We start from the raw sequence: 26,443 nt of genomic DNA on the forward strand, positions 1-26,443 counted from the left end.
AATCACATTTCTAAAAGCTCTGGCTTTAGGGGCTAATTTCCCTAAGCCATTTGTACAGTATGGCAAAAAACGGCCAACTTAAATGTAACATTAAAACAATGACAGTAACAAAAAAACCTCATGTCAGCCTTAACTTACAGTATATAAGCATATTAAAACAGATATTCAAAGTCAGGAAATTATGATTTTTTTCTTTTATATATACATATTACACGCATACCTTTTTCAAGGGTGTCTACTTCAAAAGTTGAACTAAAAAGGTGCAAGAAGTGTTTGTGCAGTGAAGCAAAGCTCCCTACTGGCCTGCGACTGTAAGAGAAAAACTGATACTTCAGAAAACATCCCAGGCAAATCTGCCAGAGATACATACTGGTCTGCATTGCTTGTCTTTACAGTCTTGTTTCTTTTGCTATAGGTCAGAGGTCATCTTCATAACTAGAAATGGCTTCAAATGAAATTTTTTTCTTTAAATACAGATATCTGTAATCTGAATTTCAAGAATAAGAGATTATAGGAGGGAGGAGAGAGATGCTCAGAATATCCAGTTCTCAACCACTGCTAATGGCTGAACATGAGCAGAACTTATTTTTCCCTGTGATTTGGATACAACCGAAGATGGGGAAAAACACCACCACCACCACCCCCCCAATTAAAAAAGCCCACACCAAACCCCAGATGTTACATAATTAACAGTCATTCCTTAACAAACTCACCCAGATTGAACAAATACAGACCTGGAACCAGATGCTCCTCTTGACCTCATTTTAAACCTTCATCTGAATCTCTTACTAAAGCCCAAAATGAGCTAGATTTACCCCTTGGCAGTCCCCTACATGACAGAATTATTATGGTAAGGTTTCAAACAAACCCTAGGAATAGCATGTTCTGCATTTAATATTACACCAGTTTCTCAAAACCATGCCCTTTGCTTCTACAAGCAAAAGCACAACTCTGAACACCATTTTAAAAAATGAAATAAATAAATAATTGTGATAAAGATTTGTTTACATACTTAAAACAATAGGAAGAAAGACAACTGATAAGGAGGTTATAGTGTCAAGGCTTCCTTGTCACTAACACTACAATTCTGTTTCTTCTCGTCTACAGTAGGAATCTCCTCCTGGTCTGATGGAGTTGCAGGACTGGTAGAGGTAAGGTCCATTAGCTGACCCTCAATCTGAGTCCACGAAGACATTGATTCATGTACTGTAATGGTGTGTTCCTCCATCTGACGCTGCAGGCTGTCCATTTCTTGCCTTTTGAAAGTATTGAGAACAAAAAAGCAAAAATTAACAAGCAGAAAGCTAACTGCTAAATGCAAGATCAGAAAATTACTTCCCTGATTCTTGATACCTACTCCAAGACTATCTAAGCTATAGCTCTGTACAAGAGAAAGAAGTCTACAGGAAGCTTAGGAATTGTCTTTCTTTAATTTAAGAGCAAAACAAATACAATATGCTTAATTCAAAAATAAGGGCCAACAATGCAGCAGCTCCTTTGCTGCACATACTCATTGCCAGGGATGATGCAGCACTGTTTCCTCAGTAAAGGCACTCAGTGACTGTAACCTGATGAACGTGGTACTCTTGCAGGTATAAAAGACAGCATGGGAGGTAGAGGTGAGGAAAGCAGCACAGAAAAATAACTAGATAAACACATTATGACTTTAGTCAGACACCAACTTAGCAAAGTGACTAGTCTGGTAGTACAGGATCACAGAACGTTATCACAGGCTCACTCCCATCAAACATCAACTGAGGTGGTAAGAGCAGCTCAGTTCTCCTAATAACCTGAACTCCCCGTCTTCCTGAAGTTGTAGCTTTCCCGCTCAGAATCTGATGTGCAACCTTGTAAGGGAAGATATGAAAACGTATTTTTGGCAGAATGAACTTCCTCTGTAGAGATTTCTTCTTAACACACTGCCTGGGCTCCTATCACGAGCAGCCTTTCTGACGCTGTGAAGAGACTGAAAGACCAGCTTTTCCACCAGCAAGAACAACTAGAAATAGCTGTTTCTGGTTTGTTCTGCTGTGTACGATATAGGATGGGCATTTTGTCTAGTTTATTGTAAAGGCTTCTTTCCCTATTTCATTACCATATAAGCAAGCACTTACAATGACAGAACATCCTACTGTCCTAAATATAGTCCCAATAAGAGGAAAAGAATTCATTTTACAAGTCCTTTTTTCCTTATACTGGCAGCTGGTTTCCTGGAAACATTTTTAAGATTATTTAATATGGTTGAAAATAACAGGTCATACTTTAATTGCCGGAGACAGCTGTTCAGATTTTTTAAAGGCTCCTTGCTCACAGCTGTTGATGGTTTCAACAGTTCTTCCAGCAAGGCAGCAGGCACTGGACAATCAGGAATCTTGACTGGAGTCACAGGATTTGAAGAGTTATTCTCTCCTTTCAGTTCCTTCCTCTGGGTAGAGGAAAAAAAGAAGAGCCAGAAATACAATTAAGTTATTTCATCAATGTCATTTTTACCACATAGAAAGAGTCTCATATCACACTACTGGTACGTATCTGCATTATAGAGCAGGAATCAGAAGCACATTCATGTTAAGTCTCATGGGTCACAAGCAAAAGTTCCTAACCTAATGTCATCTGCTAGCCATGCTCGTAAGTAAACAAACAGCATCTAGAAGGACCTACTCAAGAACTCACCCTACTAAAGAAATAAAACAGGAAGGATTTAAAGCAAATTACTTGGATGTTCACAACAAATTTTAGTAACAACAAATTTTAGTAACATTCTTTCAGTATAGTTAAGAGAACAATTCAGAAAAAAAAAAACCAGTTCAGTACAATCAAAGAAATCCTTTTGGAAATTCTAGAACCTGCACGATGAGGTATCAGGACCAATGTTTAAAAGAATGAAATGGAGGCTTCCATACGAAATTCTGTCTCACTAAGTGAGAGAATTACTTCAGGGAGGGAAAGAGCAAGAGATCTACTATTACTGCATTTTCTGTGTACATCATAGCATTGATGTAGCATCATAGCACTGTACATCATACGTTGATGCAGCAAATCAGAAAACTCAAGGAAACCACTAATAGTTACCTTTTGAAATTGTGGAAGCATGAAAAACTAGACAGTATGGAGGGGACAGACACATGAACATTAAGGAGGTATTAACTATAAGAAGGTATTAACTCCATATTTGCCCATGATTCATTATTTAAGTGCTACCTTTTTTGCTTTATTATTATAAGTCAAGATGTAAATGTAAGACAATATGCTAAACACAAAGATTTTGGAAGTAAAAGGTGGGAAGTCAAGATCAGTACAGTTACTTTTGCCTGCAAATCTTCCTGTATTTATCATTTAAATATCAGAACATCAGTAAGTCTGTATCACAGGCAGGCATTTCAGTTCAGAGTTTTCACCAGGTTTCCTGCAGTGGAGTATTTTCCGGTACTTTAATTTAAGAGCATGAGCGGCGTATTTTCCAGTACCCTACAACATGTATTCTTCCTATTTAAATACCTTCTTCATCTTGCCATGCTTCAGGTCCAACTTCAGTTGCTGGTTCTGCTGCAGCAGCGACTTCATGCTGTTCTTCAGTTCAGTCACTTTAGCCTGCAGCATAAACTTATCCTTCTGAGTCACTGACAGGTTTTCCCTCACCATTTCCAACTCAGTCTTGATATTCTAAATGGGAAAAGAAGAGAATCAATGTGATACAGGGAAATGGTACAAAAATTCCAGTCAACTAATGTTTTTATAATTTTTTTCAGTTTCCAGGGGAAACTAGAAAAAGAAACAACACATAACACTGCTATTTGAAAGCAATTTGCCCTGGCAGAAAACCAGAAAGTAGATAAAAAAAAGTCAGTAGCCTACTTTAATGGCATAAGGTCAAGGAAATAAGAAGCTAACAGCACAGTCAAAGTAAAACTCAGAAGAGTAAAGACACTGCAAAACATATAGTGAATAAGTTTTTATGAATAAAAATCTACTTTAAAAAAAAGTATCAGAAACATATAAGTATGCTTTTAAACAATAAACATAGTTTTAGTTATCCCCCTACAGCAATACCAGTTATCCATCAGATTCTCCACCAGCTAGATTAAATACCTGCAAGACAACTTGTATCCCTTCTAACTCCTTGTGGCTGCGCTGTTCACTCATATCCAACTGCTGCTTAAGTGTTTCAATTTCTCTTTCTTTTCGTTCTACTTCCCACTTGAGGTCTTCCACCTACCGGGGCGGGGAGGGAAAAGTATCTTTAGAATTATCTATAGGTGCAATCAACCACAAAATCTGAAATATATTATTATGTCTCATGAACCCTTCCTGGTTCTAAGAAAACCTAGCAAAACTTCATTAAAAAATGCTGAATTAAAGACCAATTAAGTCATACAATGCATCATAAATAAGGATAAACACAGTAAATGTGCAGTTTTTACCTCTTGGCTTACTACAGGCTGTTCACAAAACTTGTCATCCAGCTTTTTCTGCAGAAGTTGGAGCTGAGACCTGGCTTCTGCCAGCTCTTGCTGAAACTGTGATACCTCCTGGGAATGTTTTTCATCCTCTACCCTGCACAGCAGGATTAACAGACACAGCAGTTATTCAATCTGTCCTTTAAAACAAGTACTTCACTGATTAGCTATGTAACCATAAATGACATGACAGTGCATGGAACCTGGTTAGTTACAGCTTTGACTGAAGGCTTTGCTAACACATTCACAGCAAGAGTTAAATCACAAAAAGATTTTGTATGAGACAGATGCATGAATCTCTCATTAAATACTGCACTGGTAATAGTCCAGTTACAAACAATAGATTATGCAGTAAAAAACAAAACAAAATAAAAAACCATAGGGTTAGCCTTATATCCATTCTCATGTAGGTCTGATAATTTCTTATAATTTAAGAAAATATCTTCTATACAAGAAAACAAATTGAATTTGAGTATATTGTGGAATATATTCAACAATCAAATTCATCCTCTATGTAGTTCCTCAGGGATGTGAAAGAGAGAAGAATAATAGGATGTGTATCAAGTGTTAATCCTTACTAGTAACATGAAATAGTAGAAATCTGTGTTGAAACTAAAAAAAGCAGACGGTGAAGCCTAAATACAGCGCACTTCAGGTCTAACGGAATTATGAAGAGACAGAAAAATGCAAGTATTCGCCTGGAGTCCAAACATGCATCTTACGGTCAGGCTCAGCTGGGGTACATTTCAACATAATCCACTCCAGAGTGGCAAAACCAAAAATTCACTAATGTATGGCTTTTTCAGAGGATTTGTTTTGTTTACTATTCTGTAAGAACTTGGACGTTTACTTACTGCAGTTTGTCCACTTCAGCCTGAAGGGCTTGGACAAGCATTTCTTTGGCATGTAGCTCTTTCTTGATTTCACCGAGCTCAAGCACAGCAGCTCTGAAATGACGGCGGTTATGTGCTGCATCTGCTTTGGCTGCTGCTTCCTATGAGAAAAAAAAAGATGCAATTTTTGTTTTACCACTGTAGGTGAATCATAAAGGGAGCTAGACTAAAGGGGTACAAAACACATCAAGAAGGAAGTTGTGCAGCTGTTAACACTTCTCTTTTTGTCTAAAAAACCTTATTATTAGTGTTGTTATCCTTATTAATGCTAACGGTGGTTAGTAACTATATATAATGGAAGAAGCACTTTTCCCAGACTGCTTCTTCATTGTGAATTTTTGGATGAAGTATCATCACTTCAGGATATGTCCCATGCATTACAAGTCATAATGGAACTTTCCTGGTGGTCAATGAGTGTGCTTAATACAGGGCACAACAGAAAAGACATCAACTGATCTTTCAGCCACTGGCCATCATGACAGAGACCCTGCGGGAAGCAGTATGTTATACAGCATAGATTTTGTTTCAAGCTACTTTTCAAATACTTTACATTTAAATCACCTTTTAAGTAAATAAAACAAAAGATGAGCCATTACCTGCTTCTTCAGGTCTTTAACTTTTGATTTTTCTTTCTCTAAGGAAGCCTGTAAAGCTTGAATAAGTTGTTGCATTTGCTGATCCTCTTCCTCTTTCCGCTTTAGGACTGCCTGAACCTGTATCACATTACAAAAACAAACACACGTTTTGTGTGGGCTCACTGGAAGACCAGAAACACTAGCAGGGGAAATATAAAGACAAGCCAATGCAGGGATTCCACAACTTTTCTCTGCTGTTCACTGATAACTCGTTCCTCATGGTACCCTTCAACCTTAAAAGTAGCCATGGTTAAATGGTAACTCATTGCCTATGTTCCCATTTGCTTCTACCGCATGAATATATTACTATTGGCATAAAAATCATTCATCTCAATGAATCTGTATGTAACACCGTTTTTGTATTTCAACTAACTTAAGCGAGACACACTTTCACTATTGCAAATATTTTACTGTGAATTGTTTTTTTCCAAAAGAAACAGCTCTGTTTAGTGCAAAGTCTCATTTCTGATCTCTTATTTAGCCCCCTGTATTACTGCTGTTACGCAACACACGGGAGATCCAGATCTGGAGAAAATGCACCAACTTTGTATCTTGTAAGTGAAGAAGATGTCTACGTCCTGTTATCAGAAATATGAGCTAATTCCTTCTGAAGATACTATATCAAAAGGTCAAATACCTGTAGATTCAGTTGTACCAAGTCTGCCTCTCTTTTTGCTAATGCTGTTTCAAGGATATTGTTGTGCTCCCGCAAAGCAGCGTTGGACTGACTAAGACCTGTAAGTTTTCCACGTTCATGCTCCAGTTCAAGGGCCAGCTTCTTATTAATTTCTTCTAAACGTTTTATCTTTCTCCTGAAGCCTCTAGATTCCTGAAGCTATAGCCAAAGGGGAAAAAAAAAAAAAAAAAATCAAACAAACAAAACGAAACAACTCCAGATTACTACTACAAGAAAGTTGTGAGCTAAACTCATTAAACATCTTGCCTTCCCAGAGTGGATTTCTTTTGTTTCTTCTTTTTTAAATGAACACTTCGAACTAAGTTCAGTTAGGTATTTTTTCCTTTTGGAAGTCTAAAATGCTTGCTAGAAAGCAGAATCCAGGAGTATTGTTCAGGTGCACATCAGGAGTAGCTGATATATATAATTTTTTTGTGCAACTCTACAACTGAACACCACCACCCTGCCCTCAAAATCCCTGAGCATCTATGACTCCACATAGTTTCAAAAGACAATGATTCATGCATCCTCACTGTCTCATGACCAGACACAGCTGGTATCTAATACAGGAACTACTTTTCTCTCTCATCTTCTTTTCCCCTATGCGACAATGATTCATGAAACCATGAAGAACCAGCACAGGGCACAAAATTAGCAAGTGTCACTGACAGGATGTTTCCTATGTAAGATTCTGATTTCCTGCACTGTTGGAATAAAACTATGGTACTAAAATTTCTCCCTGCCTCTCAGGCACTTTTTACTGTCACCTTCCCATCTACCATGCAGATTCAAGCAATCACCTCATCCTCAAGTTCCAGCACTTTCTCTCTGTATTCTTCAAGCTCCTGGCTGGTAAGTGAAATCACTTCTTGCAACTCTTTTTCCAGCATCAACTTACTGCTGCTAACAGCTTGCAATTCTGTCTCCAGAGCTTGAATCCTTTCCTAAAAAAACCCAAAACAAACCAACAATAAAAATCAATCAGGAAATTTAGCGCTAAGGCTGATCATCCTCTTGAGCTTGGATTACAAGTGGTAACCTGAAAGATACAATTAAAAAAAAAAAAACCACCAACCAAACCAAAGCCTGCCAAATCACCTTTCTCAAATGTAGTTAAGGAAATTCTCAGTGCTCTGAACATCAATACCACGTTCTTACCTAGCTTTATATTCGAAATATTTTAATCGCTTAAGTGTAAAATAATATTTCAAGACTTATATTTAATAACAAGATAGCTCTATCTTTGTACTAACAATGTTAAAAGACATCTGCATACTTGAGCAATCTGGTTGTTTCCACCATCAGTGATTTGTGCTTTTAGTTTGCTCAACTCTGCTTCAGCAGATTCCTTTGCAGCGAGAGATTCCTGTAGCCGACGACTAAGAATGCCGACTGCATTCTCATAGGCTTTATGTTTTGCTTTCATCTCTTTCTGAGCACTCGTCAGATCTGACCCTAGACGCTTCATTTTCTGTTTCTGCTCAGTAATGGCCCTGGAGTGAAAGGAAAAACAAAACATCAGGTAAAAACAAAACCTGCCTGAAAACAGTACTAAAAGATTAATTTTTCACATGGCCCAACAAAACCCAACATCCACTTCTCTCCCCTTGTCCCAGAGTCACCCATCTCATCAAAGAAAGCCATCAGGTTGGTAAGGTACAATGTGGCCCTTTACAAGACAATACCTTGAAGATTCTTGATAACACTCTAAGAAAATACTTACGGTAATTAAGAGGTCTTTGTCAGAATTATTAAAACTCCAATATGAAGGAATATATACTGCTCTCTCTAAAAATAACACAGAATTTAGAGTAAGAATCCAATCTAATCTGAGATCCTTGGTGGATATGTCAGGTATCATAAAAATCCTGTGATCACCAGTGCAAAAAAAAAAAAAAAACGGTTCTCATTAATGCCAACATTCTAGCCAGCCAAGGCTAAAATTCAGGGAATGGTAATTAGGATTAGCTTCAATATGTATGTTGTATGGCAGAGACTGTTGGTTAAAAGCGTAAGTGAATCAGAGGAGAAGCTGCAACTCCTGTGTAGCACGCAACCAATGCTTTGCCATGGATATGACTCTATGACTCTCTATGGCTCTCTGACTATTTAAGTTTCCCACAGGAAAGACTAGGGAATAGGAAAAGAGTGATTACTAAAAAGGTGAATATGAAAAACAAATGCTGTAGTTCTTTTGAATGTGCTACAAGAACACTTACTTTTTTGCTTCTTCTTGCATTTGTTCTACTTGTTGTTTTAATGCCTGATTTGCCTCAGCAAGAGACGCCATTTGTTCCTTATCGAACTGCCAAGACTTAATAGGAAGGAAAAAAGCACCCATGAGAGTAAGAACAAAAGCACATTTGCTGTATGTTGGATTCTAAAAGAATAAGCATGAAATATCAAAATTACTTCCATCTCCAAATATAAACTGTTCCAAGGTTCTCCATCTCCTTTCTCTTTCCCTTTTATTTCTTCTTTAATTCTTCCCCCTGTGGCCACCACCATAACATGTATGAACAGAGTTCTAGTTTGGTCTTTGCTCTCAGATGGAGTTCACCTTGGGATCAGGGAAACTGCTTCCACATCATGCCTCTACCACTCCTGTAGTGTGCTTCTCCCCGCTTACTTCCATGAGATGTTAAGCAGTCATGTATTTACAGAATTTTGGTAGGTATATGCTTAAATGCATAGACAATATTAATAATGTAACCAAGAACCTTAACTTGCAGGTGGTCATTCTGTTTATTTCCAAAGTTAATAGAAATAGCAACATATCCTGGATGTAACACTCTCAAAGTCCAAAGCTTAACACCTTCCATACCTGTAGGCGTGTTTCCATATCGTCTCGTTCTTTCTGCACTGACTGAAGATGATTTTCTATTTCCACCATCTGCTGGTGAACCTGAGATATTTCCTTCTGTAGTTTTGAATGTTCAGATTCCAGTGACTGTTTTTCAACTTGAATTTTCAGTAGCTCTCGTTTTAACTCTTTCACTTCTGAGTCCAGCCGCTTCTTTGTAGCTTTCAGTTCGCTAATCAGCTGGTCCTTAGAACTTGCATCTCTTCGATAAGCTTCCACCATTACCTTGGACACAAGTTTCAAGAGGACAACGTCACCTCTGTTACAACTTTCTAAACTTAAGAGTAATTTACTATAAAGTATTTAGTGATATTATTTTAGTTGGGGGGGGGGGGGGGGAGGTCAAAGAATACAAACCAGCATCATCTTCTGTAACATATTTACTCTGGTTCAAACATTTTTATGTAAGCTCAGATACCAAATACCACTATGTATCAGCAGTTCATAAAAAAACTCTGAGTAAGAATGTTTATAGCAGTATGGGATACTCTTCTTCACATTCTTTATGGAACTGCACTAATTACGTGCCTTTTTTTTTTACACTAAACTAATTGTAAAAAATTAACCATCCCATGCACACAATTAATAACTTTTGCCACAGTAAGAGGGCTTAACTGCGACTAACAGTTTAAACAGCCTTCCCAAACTTAAGCCTAACAAGCTAAAACAACCTCTGGCATTAGGTTAATAAGCAATCAAGCAGTAAATTAATGGTACCACCCTATATATAAGACACATCTATGTGCAACACTAATGGCATATCAATTTCAAATTAATGTTTCAAAACTGTGTAAATTCAGAATAAAATTTGCAATGAAGCACTTATTTTCCATCTAATTACCAAAGCAACTATCGTTTTTCAAAGCTGCAGAAAAAAGACGACACTTGAAGATTTTCGTGAGTGCTTTTGCAAAAGCAAACCTAGTATCAACAAACCAGAGACAAATCTTATATGGTGCATCATTTGGCAAACTCCCTGAAGTCCAATGAAAGCATGAATTAGTTGGTGGATCTGCTTTTACGTTAGTTACAGATAAAAATTCAACTGTACGAAATACAGAAACTGTATAATTATGTCACAAAGTTCTTTGAAACAGAAAATTGATTCAAGTGTCCTCACAAACCCCTCAGAAGTACATGCCTTCAGTGTAAAAAAAGTATATTCTTTGGTTTTATTTCTTTGAAATAGTTTGCTTTTGCTTACCTTTTGCTGCAGGAACTGTTCCTTCACTTTTTGAACCTGTTTTTTAAGGCTGGCATTTTCTTGTTGCAGATTTTCCACCTGCCAGAGGGAAAAAAAGCAAACACGTTGCTTTACATGCCAAATGTCATATTCTACGTTATTTCAAGCAGCGAGAGTATCTTTTGCTATGCTTGTACCAATTGCCTAATCTAATGAGGATCCTGTTTCTGACTAGGCATCTCAATGGCACTGTTAGATAATACTTTTTATACAGACATACATTCACACAGGTCACCACACAGTGAGCCTTGTCAACCCTCAGGAATGCATGAAGTCCCCTTATCTTGCCATTAAAGTTTTAGTATGCATCATTAGTGTACATATGTTGTATCTGGATGGCACCCATTCACAAATACATGATGATCAAATGAAGAAACCAGCTGGTTCTTTGAAGGAAAAACCCCAATCTTTATGTTAAACATACTTCCATAGTTCTTCAGTACTTCTATTGGTAATACTATCAAGTCCCATTATCTTCAGAAGAAATCTCTAAAGATTACCAGGAACTCATCATTACCAGGATTCAATAAGAAAGCTCTTGCGATGGAGCTTGGATGCTCTAAAAGATACAGAGCATACATGACTATAAAACTAAGGTGTGAAAGGAAGAGTCACCATAATTTAAAGCAGCCACAAAAAGAATAAGGATATGCATTAGGCTTGATCTTGTAAAATAGTTCAGTGACTAGAAAAAAGCCTCAGTTGGTATACAGCACTATGCAAAAGCAAATCCTGGTATATTGTTTCAAGAGAAAAGGCACAATTAAACATGACCAAATTACTGCATAAGGAAGATGTGTGGCCCACAGTGCCACAGAAAAGGAGCACACTAAAAAATTACTTCCAAAACTGTGATCTGTACTCAAAATTATTGCGTTTTAAAACTGGTAGATTTTAGAAAGATGGTGGCTCTTGGAAACAGAACAAGAACAATTAACCTCAGCTTCCCATCCCATACCACACAAATGCATAAATGCATACAGATACCAAGGGATATTAAATTCTAAGCTCACCAATGATGTAACAGGATGTAAAGTGTCAGATAGTCTACCAACAGGGAAAAATGACAGAACCGATTAAAATATTCCCACTAGCTCAATCTCGCAACTACACACATACACAAACTTGCGTGTACCAATCTCCTCATGTAATTGGCTCTATCATGTGCCTGTGGCAATACTTCCCTGCAACAGCTACTTTAAATAAGATACTTTTAGGTATTCATTACCTGGCTTGACTTGATTGCCATTTCTTGCCTCAGTTGTTCCAAGATTTCTGATGCTATTTCTGTATCTTCTCCAAGGCGCACTGCTCCTTCGTCGAGTTGCTCTTTGCTTGCTTTTGCTGCCTGCAGAGCTACTTCCAAGACAATCTTCTCATTCTGCAAATACTGGATCATGTCATCTTTAGAAGTAGCGTCACTCTGGAACTCTTCTAATCTGGCCTTCAGTTCATCATACTGTGTTTGCAGGTCATCCAGGGACTGCTCTTTGGTGTGCAATGTCTCTTGGGTCAAAGTGAATTGCTTCATTAGGCCTAGGTGTTCTTGCTGTAAAGATTGAAGCTGCAGATCTCGCTGATGCAAAGTCAACTTGAGCTGAGAAGAAGTATTTTAAGATTAAATTCATACAAAATGAATGTCATCTTCGCAAATCAAATCAAAATAAAATATTTTAACTAATATTTTAGCTTCTAGGAGAAAATAGCAGAAGGTGAAAATATTGTTTAACTTTCCTAGGCCACTTCTTCTATTTGCTCTATTAATTGCATTGACTGCCTTCTGCAGCATCTGTAATCTTACAGGCTAAGCAATGACCAGAATGACAAACCTAAAATATTCTTAAGTAAGATGCACAGTATTCTAAATTTTTATTTGAAAAATGTGTCCACAGTAGATATACCAGGTAAATTCAGTGTTATTAATGATAATGCCATATAATTACATGGAATAGAATACTGAGCTATCACATACTTCATCTCATTCCAGCCCTTGACCTGCTGCCTTTGTAATGTCACAAGGTTAAAGCAGGACTCTGTAGCAAAGTGCAGATTTATTACGCTGTAAGTGTATGTAATGATATCCTGACTGGCTAACAACTTTGAACATGGATCTATGCTTCTTGTCTACACTTAGAATAATCACATACTGAATTCACTAAAAAAACCCAATATCTACAAGACAGTAGTTCTGAAATTTCAAAAAAGTACTGTTACCGAGATGGTTGAAAAAAAGGGAGCCTTTTCACCTGGGAGAGAGTGACTTTGATATGGACTTCATTTTTGCAGCAATCTTTCAGGTTTTAAAAAAAGTTTAGAGCTCAGTATCTATTTACTATTGCCTTTTCAGCCAAATAAGTATTTCCCTTGAAACTCTTGGGAAGTTGCCTAACAACAGTCTACCTGTTCCAATTCTTGCTCCAATGTTGCTGCAGAATCAACCATTTTCTGAAGCTGTTCTTTCTCATCCTCAAACTCCTCTAGTTTTCTCTGCAAGTCTTCTTCCACCATGGTTTTAGCCTCCTGGATCTGCATGAAGGCAGCTTCTTGATCTAACATGTCAGCCTGCACAGAAAAAGCAAGGAATCAACTTTTATGATTTCCACGGAGGGGGAGGGGTGGGAAAAAGGAAAAAAAAAAAAAAAGGAAGGAGGCAAAGAAAAAGGTAAATTATCAAGAAAATTTCTAGAGAAAAGACTCAAGCTTATCAAAAATAATTCTGATGTCTGCCTTACACACCTGTATGTCTTTACTGAAGTCACCCATTCATATACTTAAGACACTTTAGAATAACAGTGAATATCTTGTACACTTGTGACAATCTGAATTACTCTTAAATAACACCATGTCCTTTCCAAATTGATGAAACAAGACGTAAAGAAAAAGAATCTTTACAGAAATTAAGCTGTCTGGAAAAATTCTGAAACAAAAGAGATTCCTTGGATGCTGTAGCTACTCTGTGAAACAGCAATTCCTGCATTTACACAATTGCTATTAGTAACACCGGAGATGGGGCGCTTCCACTAACCTGCTGCTTTACTGCCCTTTGAGACTTAGAAGCAGGAATATCACTGCAATTCAATGGGATTTAAGGTTCTAAGTGCTTTGAAAGTGAGCGTACTGCATTTCAGATTTTACCCATCTTTTCTTACTGGAGGGCAGGAAGGACAAACATGAGAACTAAGCAATTTCACACACTTAAGAAGCACTTTACTGACTTAGTTTAACTTCCAATTAAGTTTTCTCTTGAAAAAGTTCCTGAATGGGCAAAGGAGAACATTTACATCAACCTTTAAAATTCAATTAAAAACAAATACCAGAGCTGAAAATGCAAGTATCACCTTGGAATGGGAAACGTATGGCCTTGCTCCCTCTTACTGTTCATAATGTCAGGCAAACTTATTTGCTCTTACGTATTTATTGTTTTTATAATGTGGCATTTGAATCAATTCATAAGAATTCAATGTTACTTTGCTGAATAGCCTTGAGTTTGCAAAACCTCAATACACAACCTAGGCAGAACATAATTCATGAAGACCACCTATAACCGTACCTCAATATTTTGCAGCTGTGCTGCAATACGTTCCTTTTCTTTAATGGATCTGTGCTGGGTTTCAGTCAGCTGCTGAGACAGTGCCACATTCTCTAATTTGAGATGTTCCAGCATACCTGCTTGGGTCATTTGCCCAGCCTAAAGGAAGGGGGGGGAAAAAAAAAAAAAATCACAGACTAATACAAACGGTCAAAATTTGGCCAAATTTAAACGTTTCAGGGGGGAAAAAAAACCCACGTTGAATCTATCCATGCCTTATCTCAGCTACTACTTTCATGGCACTGCAGATCTTCATCCACAGAAGGCAAGTACTTTGGTTAAATTTATGCCTCAGCATTAACATGAACTAACACCTCACGATGAAAACCAAAACACCATCCCCCCCTGCTCTCCACCTGAAGAATACACAAGTGAGACTGGCTCCCTTGTCCGAGCTCATAAGCAACGTCCTCTGGATAAAACTAACATAAAAAAGAACAGATTCTCAGTCCTCCCATATGCAAGTAAATCGTAATACCTGTATATTGGCCATCTCACTCTGCAGCCTGACACGGGCCTCCTGGGCTAGTACAAGCTGCTGCTGGTACCACTGCCGCACATTTTGGAGTGATGCGATTTCTGTTTCAGATGCCTTTAGCTTATTGGTCAGTGTGGTCCGTTCCAACTGCACCTTCTGAAGCTGGTTCTGTAAGGAAGCCAACTGCTGTCGCAGATCATGAACTAGAAAAAGAAAAATAAAGAACTTGGACTAGCACACTCCATTGTTCTATTTTTATGCACACATTTTCAAGGATTATTGCTATATTCATAGCTTTTTCTTCTTTTTTTTCTTCTTTCTTTTTGAACAAAAACATATATGCCTTATTACATAAAGATTGGCTTTTCCTGCAAAAGTGAGGGGAAGTGCTAGAATCCGAAGTATCAGGTCATAAGCAGAATAAAATTAAAAGAAATTAATCACTTCTATAAGCATTCATAGTTCCTTACAGGCAGAAAATATGAACTAATTAAAAATCAGGAAGCAGGTATCCTGACATGTAGAGTCATCATTACAAACCAATATTTGTACAATTTTCTAAAAACCATTAGTCCACTGTCAAACAGTTACTAGACTAAATATTTATGCCTCCCTCTCCAAGCTGGCAGTGGCAGCTTACAAATTGTGGCACTTCTGTGACACAAAATAAAAAACAATGATCTTAAAATTCAGACCATTTCATTAGTATGACATACATGAAACACAAATTAAAATTCCTTCTTCTTCCTGGACTTCAGAATTATGTTGAAATAAAATGATTTATGGAATAACAAATTTTAAAGATTGACATTTACATCATCCCACCTGTGCTGTCTCTGGTGAGAACATTTTTTTGCATATCTTCAACTTTCAGCAGGAGTCTTTGGTACTGCTCCTCTGCTAACTGCAAATCATTATTTGAAGAAGCCAAACTAGCGTTCTTTGCTTCCAAGGTATTTTGCAGGTCAGCCATTGCTCGTTCCAGATCCCAGCAAGACTGCTTTAACGTGGCCACTTCTGAGCTCAGAGATTCCTGCTTCTGCTGGCTGTTTTGGCTGTGCTCCATCTGTGCCTGAAGCTTCATGTTCAGAGCTGCAAGCTGGGCCTGTAGTTCAGTCTTCTCCTTGAGAGCCTGAATGTGTCCAGAAAATCAAAATGCAGAAGTCTTAAGAGAAAATACATTAATGGCTGACTAAAGAAGATGCCCAGCAAAATGGCTTTGCTAAGGCAAAGACCACTTGCTTGTAAAAAATTCTTTTGTAAAGTGACATCTCACCTAGCAGGTATTTCAAACAGTGAAAGAAAACACAGAGGAAAGCACAGACAAGACGTATAGCATTATATGTCAGGAACCATGTCAGGATTTTTAATAAGACGTGTTTCCACACTTTAAGGAAGAATGCTTTCTATTATATGTGTTATACCATCAATCAATACAAAGAGAAAATACAGCTATATAGACATTGCTAGCATTACTCTGGATTTATAATCTCTCTTTTAATTTGACTTTTTAAAAAAAACCAAACAAACACTTTTTTTTTTTTTAAAGCCTTTGAAGACTTTACTAACTTTATATTTATCCTCTTAAGCATCTGTATTGGGTTTGCGTGGCAAGGTTTTGGTAGCAGGGGGGCTACAGGGGTGGCTTCTATGAGCAGCTGCTAGAAGCTTCCCCTATGTCTGACAGCACCAATGCCAGCCGGCTCCAAGACGGACCCGCCGCTGGTCAAGGCCGAGCCCATCAGCGATGGTGGCAGCGCCTCTGGGATAACAGATTTAAGAGGGGGGGGGGGGATAAAAACCTGCGCAATTGCAGCTGGAGAGAGGAGTGAGAATATGTGAGAGAAACAACTCTGCAGACACCAAGGTCAGGGAAGAAGGAGGGGCAGGAGGTGCTCCAGGCGCCGGAGCAGAGATTCCCCTGCAGCCCGTGGTGAAGACCACGGTGAGGCAGGCTGTCCCCCTGCAGCCCATGGAGGTCCACGGTGGAGCAGATATCCACCTGCAGCCCATGGAGGACCCCACGCTGGAGCAGGTGGATGCCTGAAGGAGGCTGTGACCCTGTGGGAAGCCAGCACTGGAGCAGGCTCCTGGCAGGACCTGTGGCCCCGTGGAGAGAGGAGCCCGCACTGGAGCAGGTTTGCTGGCAGGGCTTGTGACCCCACGGGGGACCCACGCTGGAGCAGTCTGTGAAGAACTACAGCCCATGGGAAGGACTCACGATGGAGAAGTCCGTGGAGGACTGCACCCCATGGGAGGGACCCCACATTGGAGCAGGGGAAGAGTGTGAGGAGTCCTCCCCCTGAGGAGGAAGGAGCGGCAGAGACAACATGTAATGAACTGACTGCAACCCCCATTCCCTGTCTCCCTGTGCCACTGGAGGGGAGGAGGTAGAGAATTCAGGAGTAAAGTTAAGCCTGGGAAGAAGGGAGGGGTGGGGGGAAGGTGTTTTTAAGATTTGGCTTTATTTTTTCATTATCCTACTCCGATTTGATTGGTAATAAATTAATTTTCCCCAAGTCGAGTCTGTTTTGCCCATGACAGTAATTGGTGAATGATCTCTCCCTGTCCTTATCTCGACCCACAAGCCTTTTGTTGTATTTTTTCTCTCCCCTGTCCAGCTGAGGAGGGGGAGTGATAGAGCAGCTTTGGTGGGCACCTGGCGTCCAGCCAGGGTCAACCCACCACAGCATCCTTGTAAAGTACCTTATTCAACAATGTTTTTACAAAACACAATTCCCACAAGTAATGAGTAGGAAGCTCTTGAAAATTAATTAACATATTAATATAATTTGCTAAATACAGACATTCAAATTCATTTTCTACCTGATTAGCTTCTAGTGAGAGTGCTTCTAGTTGCCCTTCAAGTCTCATCTTCTCCTTCAGAACCTGCAACATTTCATCATGAGTTCCTGCGATAGAGCTTTCCATAGAAACACTGGAGACAGAGACAGCACATACACAGTTAAAGGGTTAGAATACAACACTCATCTAGTTGAAGAAAAGTGAAGCTGAAATTAAGAGGTACTCAGACTCCATGTGTGACCTAGAATTTAGGACATTTTTTCTGGCTTTATGATGGATCCAGAACACAGTGAAACAACCTTCATTACCATCTAAAGAGATAAAGAAATCATATTCACGCTAAGGTTTTATACATTAGTTTCCTATGTTTGCAGCAACTAGAATCTAGTGTGGCACCCATATATTCATTATTTTACAGAAGTGCAATGGTTGACTTCATTATATTCTGTATCTGCATATCCCATTGTAAGCAGACAAATGGACATAATGGGAGCACAAAACCTCCACAACTATTGTCCGCAATTGTCTGCTTTAATGTGAAAGTGCCTGAGAAATACCAACAGCTGCTGCAAAAGAAGGAAGAACAAGTATTTGGTATAAGGGATTCCTTATGCTCCTTCCCTGATGTACAGCCAAGGAGCCTAGAGGAAAAGATCTCTCTCTACTGTAAGAATTGAGTCTAAGCTGGAATAATTGTCGACAACTGATTCTACCTTAACATTTCGGGGCATTACACTTTATTCCAAGGAAGAAAAAAAAAAGGTGATTTCAAAATTAATATGTATAAAACATGCATCTGCAGACAACTGATAAAAAACACAACTGCATTGTTAAGGGCTTCACCAGTCATCTACTCGCTTGCTGCATCACAGTTTAATACCTACCATACACACATAAGCTTGTGAGACTAAGTAAATCTCATTCTAAAGGGCTGAAGAGGATAAGAGTATGTAGGACAAGGCTCTTGGCATTTCATAACTATTTGAGGTCTGAAACGTACGTGCGTAGATCAGGAAAAGGGCGACAATAAATATCACTGAGTCAGTTAAGTCTACACTTTCAGACTTTAAAGACCAATGCCACATCAGTGACTTAGTGAACGAATGCCTGCTTCACAAGTAAATACAGATAGAAGCAACTGCTAGCAGTATGTTTAAAACACAGTCAGTGGCAAAAATACCTTCCTCTAAAGATGTACTTAGTAAACAGGTACTCAAGTGAAGTGACCTTTCAGTTTCTTTTAGAATCTGTAAGTTGACAACAGATTTGATCACAATGAATGTAAGTTAAAACTGGATCCAAAGTTAGAAGGTCAGAGTAATAGGCTGCCTATTCCAAGAAAGTATAATGCCTAATAATGCCTTGTTGTACAGTGATCTTTCTTACCTGCTAGAAATACTGTCTCTCCTACTCCGTACTTCCCCATTAACTTCTTGCTCTTGGGCTTGATGCTCCACTGCTGCGGCCTGTAGCACCTCACTGATGGAAGGAAATTGCCCCATTGCATCAGGATGTATCTTCTGACCGTTTATTGTATACGGGATACCCTGTTTGCCTTCTGCATTCTGTAAACTGTTATACAGCCCTTTTCCTGACACACTGCTGTAGGTAGAGCTGTCACTCTCATTTCCATCCAGCCTCATTCCCACTTCACTCCCATCAATCTCTGAAACGCTATCTCCTGCCAAGGAGGAATTCTCTATTCGATCATCCGTGTCAGAGGGTAGACTAATCTCAGAAACAACTGATGTTGGACCGCTTCTGCTTTGCTTCAGAGTCCCACCGGATAAATCAGTAGCCACAAAATCCCAGTAGCGTTTCTAGAGCCTGAATCTTCAGTTCTGTAGTCAGCCAAGGACCGGATCTTACTGGGCTTAGATTTTGAACTTCTTCTCTCTTTTGTGGATGCTGGAAGTCCCAAGCTACCCAGTTTTGGCCCCCTGGGGACACTGGTCCGCAAAAAGGAGTATTCTTTTGTCATTGCTACAGTGCTAGCTCTTGGCAAGATTTCTGGATTTAACATCAGCTCAGGATCTAGGGTGCTGGAGGGCCGGGTTTTGGATGTAGACTGATTCGACTAAAAGAAGCAAAGAGCCAACGATAAATTCCAGAATGTTACATTTGAACTAGCATCACAGACTTATTTTGCTGCAGACCTTAATACGTAAAGCTCTACACTTTTACGTTAACATTTAAATAAACGCATCATTTCATAAACAAGGTAAATTACATCAGCAATCAACCCTATCAAGGCTCAGTATATGCATGTGGAAAATTATCAAGGTAGACTCCAAAAGCTAACTGAAAAATATAGGAAAAATTGAACATTTAAGTTACTTAAGTTTTGGGTTTGGTTTTCCCCCCCCTATTTTAAGTAGCACAAAATGGTATGTTACCGATGAGGGCTTGCATGTCCAGAAAAACTGCCTTCTCACATTTGAAAAAACTACTGAACATTTAAAGCAGAGAAAACAGTAATTTAGAGCACAGAAAAGATAAAGTTTTCAAGCTTCTCAACAACACACTGAATCTAGATGATCTGTTGTGTGGTACTCACTCTTTCTTGATGTCTCTTCACTCTGTATTGTTTGAGCTGTTCTTCTAGCCGTCTTCTTGCTTGAAGTCTTATTTGTTCTTCTTTCTCCAATGGGAGTGAAGACTCTACTGAGCCTGTAAGTGAAAGGTATCTTTACAGTCAAACAGAAAACTCCAACACAGGCAAATTTGATGCAAAAGGAAAAAGCCCCTTCTACCATCAGCAACATGCTTCATGCTTAAGCAAGGAACGCAAGGAAAGCCCACTGGCATGCACCTCAGGATACCCTCTTTTAATATATCATTGTGTAAGCATTGATAAAGCCTGTGTATTTCCTTTGCTTAGCTTGCAAATGCTGTATTTCCTCCACGTATATATGACAAGACATTATACAGCAAGAACAAAACTATTGCTGTCATTTAATCTCACCTGTCCTGCACTTCTGACAGTACTAAAATTATAAAACTAAGCAAGACCTAGGCAGTCCACTCATTCCCTACAGGTCAGAGAAAGATGTTCCCTAGATACATTTTCTTACTTTTTGTTAACTCACATTAAATCTTTCTCATAGTAAGGCTTTTTAAAAACATTATTTCAGAAAACTCCTGCAGCATTAGACACCCTAATATAAAGCTTCCCCTTTCTCCCTCTTTATTGCTCTTCTCTTCCCCCCTTTATTACTTAGCTTAAAAATCACCTGGTTCTGCTGTTCTGTCTTTTTTTTTTTTAATGTCACCCGTTACTCCTAATAATCAAGAAGATTAGAATAGCTTCAGCCCCAGAAAGCATAAATTCCCCTCCAGCATAAGAACAATTTTTAAACAGTAAGGCACGTGCCTTAGCTGCAGCAGAGGGTGGTTTACTGAAAGAAAATGAATTGTAGATCAAAGTAAAAGCTTACTGCAAAAACAAAGTTTAGTCCAAGCTTAAATGATGTTACAGGATTCTAGAGCCAGGCTCAGATTAAAAAGCTTTATGCAGCAAGAGAAAGCAGGGGCGCCACTGTAAACAGATGCTTACACAATTCAGTTTCTTGCATGGGAAGACTTAGTTTGAGAGACTGCAAAGCTTCTTTTCTAAGAACTATGCCCTCAGCACTAGTTCCCTGAGACTTCCTTAGGCTGTCATGGAAACCAGTCACACCTGGGGACGACTCTTGACCCTGCGCACTGCTGGTGGGGTCAAAAGATACAGGAGAGTCGGGCAAGAGCGACTCTGGCCCATTCTGGCAGGCGTCCACTTTGCTGTTTATCTCCAGACTTCCCTCTTCATTTGGCACTTCGTTGATGTTAATACTGGTAGCTGGAAAAGAAAGTTTCACTGAGCTACACTTTAAGCCACCCCACTTATCTTCACACCTCCACCCAAATACAATGCTACCACCATTGCCTTTAGATTGTAAGAATATGGAAAGTGCTAATGACAGCAACTGGCAGGAGGAATTTTATAAACGACTGTTGATTCTTCATTTAAAAAGACCAGAACAAGTACCTTTCATTTGCTTTACTACGTTGCCTTCAAGCAGGACCTCAAAAGTCATCATAAAATATCTTCAAAACCTCATACGGGTTTTTAAATCTTGTTAGGTTTAGAAGCATGAAACACCGAGTGTAAGTAACGTGATCTGTGTCACACTGAGTGGCAACCTACTACAAATAAGACTCAGCAACTGCGGGCCTGTGCTGAATGATTCAGCTATTTGGTATGCTGCTGGGCACTGGGGAGAAAGCATCCACCATCCCGACTTCCAGCCTGGGCCAAGCAGAGTTCCTCAATTTTAAACCGAGTTTAAATTTTTTCAAATAGGACATCTCCATCAAAAGTACAGTAGCAAAGCTCACATGTATCAAAATAATAAATCTACCAATTAAGTGGCAATTCAAGAACCACTTTAATACCAATTTTATCCTCACTTGCTAATACTAGATTTTTCTTTTCCATCAGGAAAAATGCATCTTCAAAACCAGTTCAACACTTCACAGGTTTACATTTTGGATTTCTCACACATTTCTACTTCACTTAGCTGGGGACTACTTAAATTTATGAAACTGCTGTTGCAACAAAACTGTGTATCTAACTTTAAATGCATTATTATAGGTCTCAAATGAGCAGGGTACTGAAACAGCCACTATCTTTCTGTTCATTCCCACATCATGTATCACTGGAGTAACCGGAATTCATTGGAATAATATGGAAGATTTCATTATTTTTTCATAAAGATGTTTGAAAATATTTAACGTTTATGATCACAAAGTATTTGCAAGCAGAAGAATCAAGTTTCCTCTTTCTATTTTTTTCCTCCTCTCAGAGCTACAGACTTGAATAAGCAGTTTGGTTTTTTTAAAGTCTGCTCAAACAAGATGTGGGGGAAAGAAAGAAACGAAACAAACCAGAACTGAGAAACAGATCCTCCCAAAACTAAGTGTTTCTAAGATTCATATGCAGAAATATTCTGTAGCCAGGAAGTTGATTATAACGATTCAATAAAACTTTAATTATTGATTTAGACCAGCCCATTAACATATTGCTATTAAACTTCCCCCCCACGCACATAATGAATCACTACAAACTTCTGAAAGCAAAACAATTCAAAAATAAAGCTATTATCATTCATGTATGTGGTGAACATTAAAGCGCACCCTGAAATTAAATAAGCCATACGGGAAAAGTTACAGGTAGGAAGATAGGACTTTTTAATTGTTTTCCCTTTTGTTACTGAAGAAAGCAAAAGGTTTCCTTTTAAGTGCAGTCAAATTTCACTTCAGAGTAATTTAAAGAGGAAAAGATAAATTTCCGCCCCTAACCATTTGTTCCCACCTCTGTGGTGCATCCTCCCGTAAGCCAGCACAGATGATTGTACAGTGAACCAGCTCAGAGGAAACTGAATGAGGAAACTGAACGTGGGTAAAAATAGAAAGTTTTCAGCCTTAGGTTGCCAAAACCCATCAGCTCTCTAAGATTTGAATTAAAACACTTTTGAGTATCTTATTTGTCACGCAGAGAACATTTTCAGGCCATTGTAGCCTGAATCAGTTCTCTGATTTAGTTCATCATGTGGTCACCAAAACATTTGCAGGCACAATGGGAAGGGATGGATGCAACAAGGATGCAAAGGAGGACAGAGGACAGGACTGCTTTTTTAATGACTAACCACCCTAAGTCAGAGTTTAAGGCATTTTAAAACTAAAAGATTGTCAAAACTAAATTTAAAAGAGAAGTCAGTGCTAAGAATAGCCACAAGAAGCCAAAAATAAGAAGATACCTCGTGCATTCAGAAATACTGTTTCCGCCCATCTTTCAGAAACTGCAGCTATTACTGCATCAGGTTTATACTTTATTTGCATTTTTATCTTCACAGCTGTGAGTGGCATACATATACGAAAGAGATGCTGGAGCAAAATTCTGGAGGAACGGTTTCCTGGCAACTTCCTGAGGCCATGAGACACTCAGAATCTAAACGCTGCCTTGAACTAAAGTAATTTAATTGCAGTAGTGTCAACACAACTGTGGTCTTTTTAGAACAGTGGGGGAGGAGATGCAATTAGATTGAAAACAGTAGAAAGACACACTACCTATTTGTAAGCCGCAATTTAATTGTTTGGACGATGTCCAACACAGGAGAAGACAGGAAAGTGTGATCTCCAACTTCATAAAAGATGAACGAATCATCATATAACTACACTCTGCCAGTCTGATAACGGGCAGCGTAAGAAATGCAAATAAAGTCTCAGGCCTCCACTTTCTTGCCCGTGACAAGCTGACAAATCTGCGGTATGAGAAGGGCAGAAGGCTAACAACTTCATCACATGATCACCTCCTTTTACGTAAGTAACCTGCACTTTTGTGTATCTATGCAGCTGCACGATATACAACCCCTCCACCCATCTACCACCATATCCTTATATACCAACATATCCTTAGATACCTGTAGTGGAAACACGGAGATTTCAACTCAATACAAGGAAAAGATTTTCACAATGAAAGCAGTTAAATACCGGAATGGGTAGAGAGGCTGTTGAACCTTCCTCTCTGGAGATTTTCAGAATTCAAGAGGACAAGGCCCCGAGCAACCTGATCTAGCTTCAAAGCTAGGTCTGCTCTGTGCATGAGGTTGGACTAGACGACCCACAGAGGTCCCTTCCAACCTAAGTTTGATTCTACAATCTACTCAGATCAGCACTCTCTTAAGTTTCTTGTAAACAAATGCACAATTATTTTATTATAGAGATTGTCTACATATAAAAGTTATTTTGAGATAAATTGGAGAGTACATGCCAGCATCTCTCTTCCATAAATGGAAGTTTAAAGATATTTTTTTGAGTACATTTTGATTTTTGCCTAATCGATTTAATTTATTAGGAAAATTTCTTTTGCCAGAATAAAGTACTCCAGTCATGAGCTTACTCCACAACAATCATTTCAGAACTATTAGTTCTAGTGAATTTCATGTATATACTCTTGGAAACACTATTGGAAGACGGAGTAACACCCTGAGCAGCACATACTCAACTGCTAGCCAATAGTACTTAATAGTTTGGTTTTGTTTTGAAAGAGTGAGTTTTAAAACAAAAGACAGTCTTGCTGTACACAGAGCCATAGCCTTCACCAAACTTGCTTAAAAGTGCTGTACAAGAAATTCCTGACCTGAAGAAAAAAAGTCCTTCAGCATCACCTGAACAACAAAATAGGTAGTTGTAGAGAAGCCTGGGTAAGACTAGGAAATGATTTGGTGCATATGAAGTAACTTACTGTTAATTTCGTCTGTTGTAACTGGCAAATCTGACTTGGCTTTACAATCCAAAAGCTCTTCAGAGCTGCTAGGGGCCCCATTACTGCTTCTGTTCTCCAAGTGAACATCCTGCTGGACAGACGAGGAGTCCATGGTAAAAACGATCCAGATCCCTGGAAAGTTTTTCTTCTGAATAATTTGCTGCCAAGTGAACTACCAAGTTCTGTTTCTCTCCATCAGCAACAACAGCATCAAGATGTTACACAGGAGCACAGTTCTGAGCTTTACAGCTATTGGTGTGCAGCAGGCAGCCGACAATTGCAGGAGATCATGAAAACAGCTCGCAGCCAAAGTTGTAATCACCAAGGAGCTGCATCCTCTAGAAACAAAATGTAGTATATTTACAAACATTTCTTAGAGCTTTGAAAATAAGAGTTAAAAAGCAATCTGTTCACAGATTACCCACCAGCCCAACTTCAACATACAGAACCAGGACATGGGGTAATAACAGAGACAATGAAATACAACCAAGCATCCAGCTTTTGTGAATAAGAAGTGATCTATTTAACAGCTTTTTTATCATCACTTTTTTTTTAGTAGCACTGATACACCAGCATAATGATGCAACAAGATAATATTCAGCGAGACAACTCATTTAAGATCACTGTCCCTTTTAATGGAAATGCCTCTTTGGCCTCTGCTTTAATAAGCAAGCCAGTATTCAGAGTACCATTTTGCTCTGTAAATTACAGTCTGGACTTTCATACCATATATTTCATTCCAAGGACCTACTACCATTTAAGTTTCAATAACTTTAGTTAGAATGCAGTATGGAAGTCAGATTTACTTCAATTTTTTTAATTAAAATACATCATTACTGTTTACTTGTCTGCAGAGCAACTAGTATGCATCACTGTACACAGCCTGAACTACTAATTACAGCATGTGTTGGCAGTCAGAACGTGGCCTAGGCTGCAGTTCAACGCCACCTTCTCCTACGGCTAGTCAAGAGGACAATTCCCAAGTACAGTTTATAGAATTTGCAAATGATTCTCCAGGCATTCAGATCTTACCTTTTGGTATAGACCCAGCCAACTAATACAATCTGACAGGAGCTGTTGTACATAGTCACAAGCATTTAAATTTTGTTCAAATAGTTACTGACAGCTGAATTCAGATTACAAAATGTTATGGTTCCTATTTACTAAAGAAACATAAGAAATCCCTAGTTCAAAAAAAGGGGGGGTTGTGTGGAGAATGTCAAGTCAGGGATATTTTAATTGCATTTTTACATGAACACAAACATTCTGAGCAACATTCCTTCCATATCTCCAGAGAGTACTTGTGTAACTGCTACTGTACCAACTGCCCTGGTCACCCAGCAACACCACCGGTCATCTCCAAAATGGTACTGAAGCTGCTAACAGCTCAGGATACACAGGACTAGACAATTATGTAGGTGACCCTTACATAGCTGAACTGTGAAGGAGCCAGAAACCTGGAGCATATTTCTAAAAGAGAAACCTCCACCAAACAGAAAGA

The 26,443-nt window shown here is 38.9% G+C and overlaps 1 protein-coding gene across 1 annotated transcript; it reads right to left on the reverse strand.

The window, feature by feature from the left end:
• Positions 1-665: 665 nt before the first annotated feature.
• On the reverse strand, positions 666-25,170 carry GOLGA3 (golgin A3). The gene is given in 24 exon segments (XM_050906905.1): positions 666-1,256; positions 2,262-2,425; positions 3,496-3,660; positions 4,087-4,209; positions 4,419-4,551; positions 5,309-5,448; positions 5,944-6,060; positions 6,620-6,817; positions 7,459-7,602; positions 7,935-8,151; positions 8,878-8,972; positions 9,483-9,746; positions 10,726-10,803; positions 11,993-12,361; positions 13,165-13,326; positions 14,315-14,452; positions 14,832-15,034; positions 15,657-15,963; positions 17,658-17,769; positions 19,023-19,437; positions 19,440-19,713; positions 20,194-20,306; positions 21,193-21,474; positions 24,922-25,170. Coding segments are annotated over 24 exon segments (4,554 nt in total). The 5' UTR covers positions 25,055-25,170; the 3' UTR covers positions 666-1,048.
• Positions 25,171-26,443: the final 1,273 nt, after the last annotated feature.

This window comes from Gymnogyps californianus, chromosome 16, assembly GCF_018139145.2.
Source record: "Gymnogyps californianus isolate 813 chromosome 16, ASM1813914v2, whole genome shotgun sequence".
In the NCBI taxonomy this organism is placed as follows: Eukaryota; Metazoa; Chordata; class Aves; order Accipitriformes; family Cathartidae; genus Gymnogyps; species Gymnogyps californianus.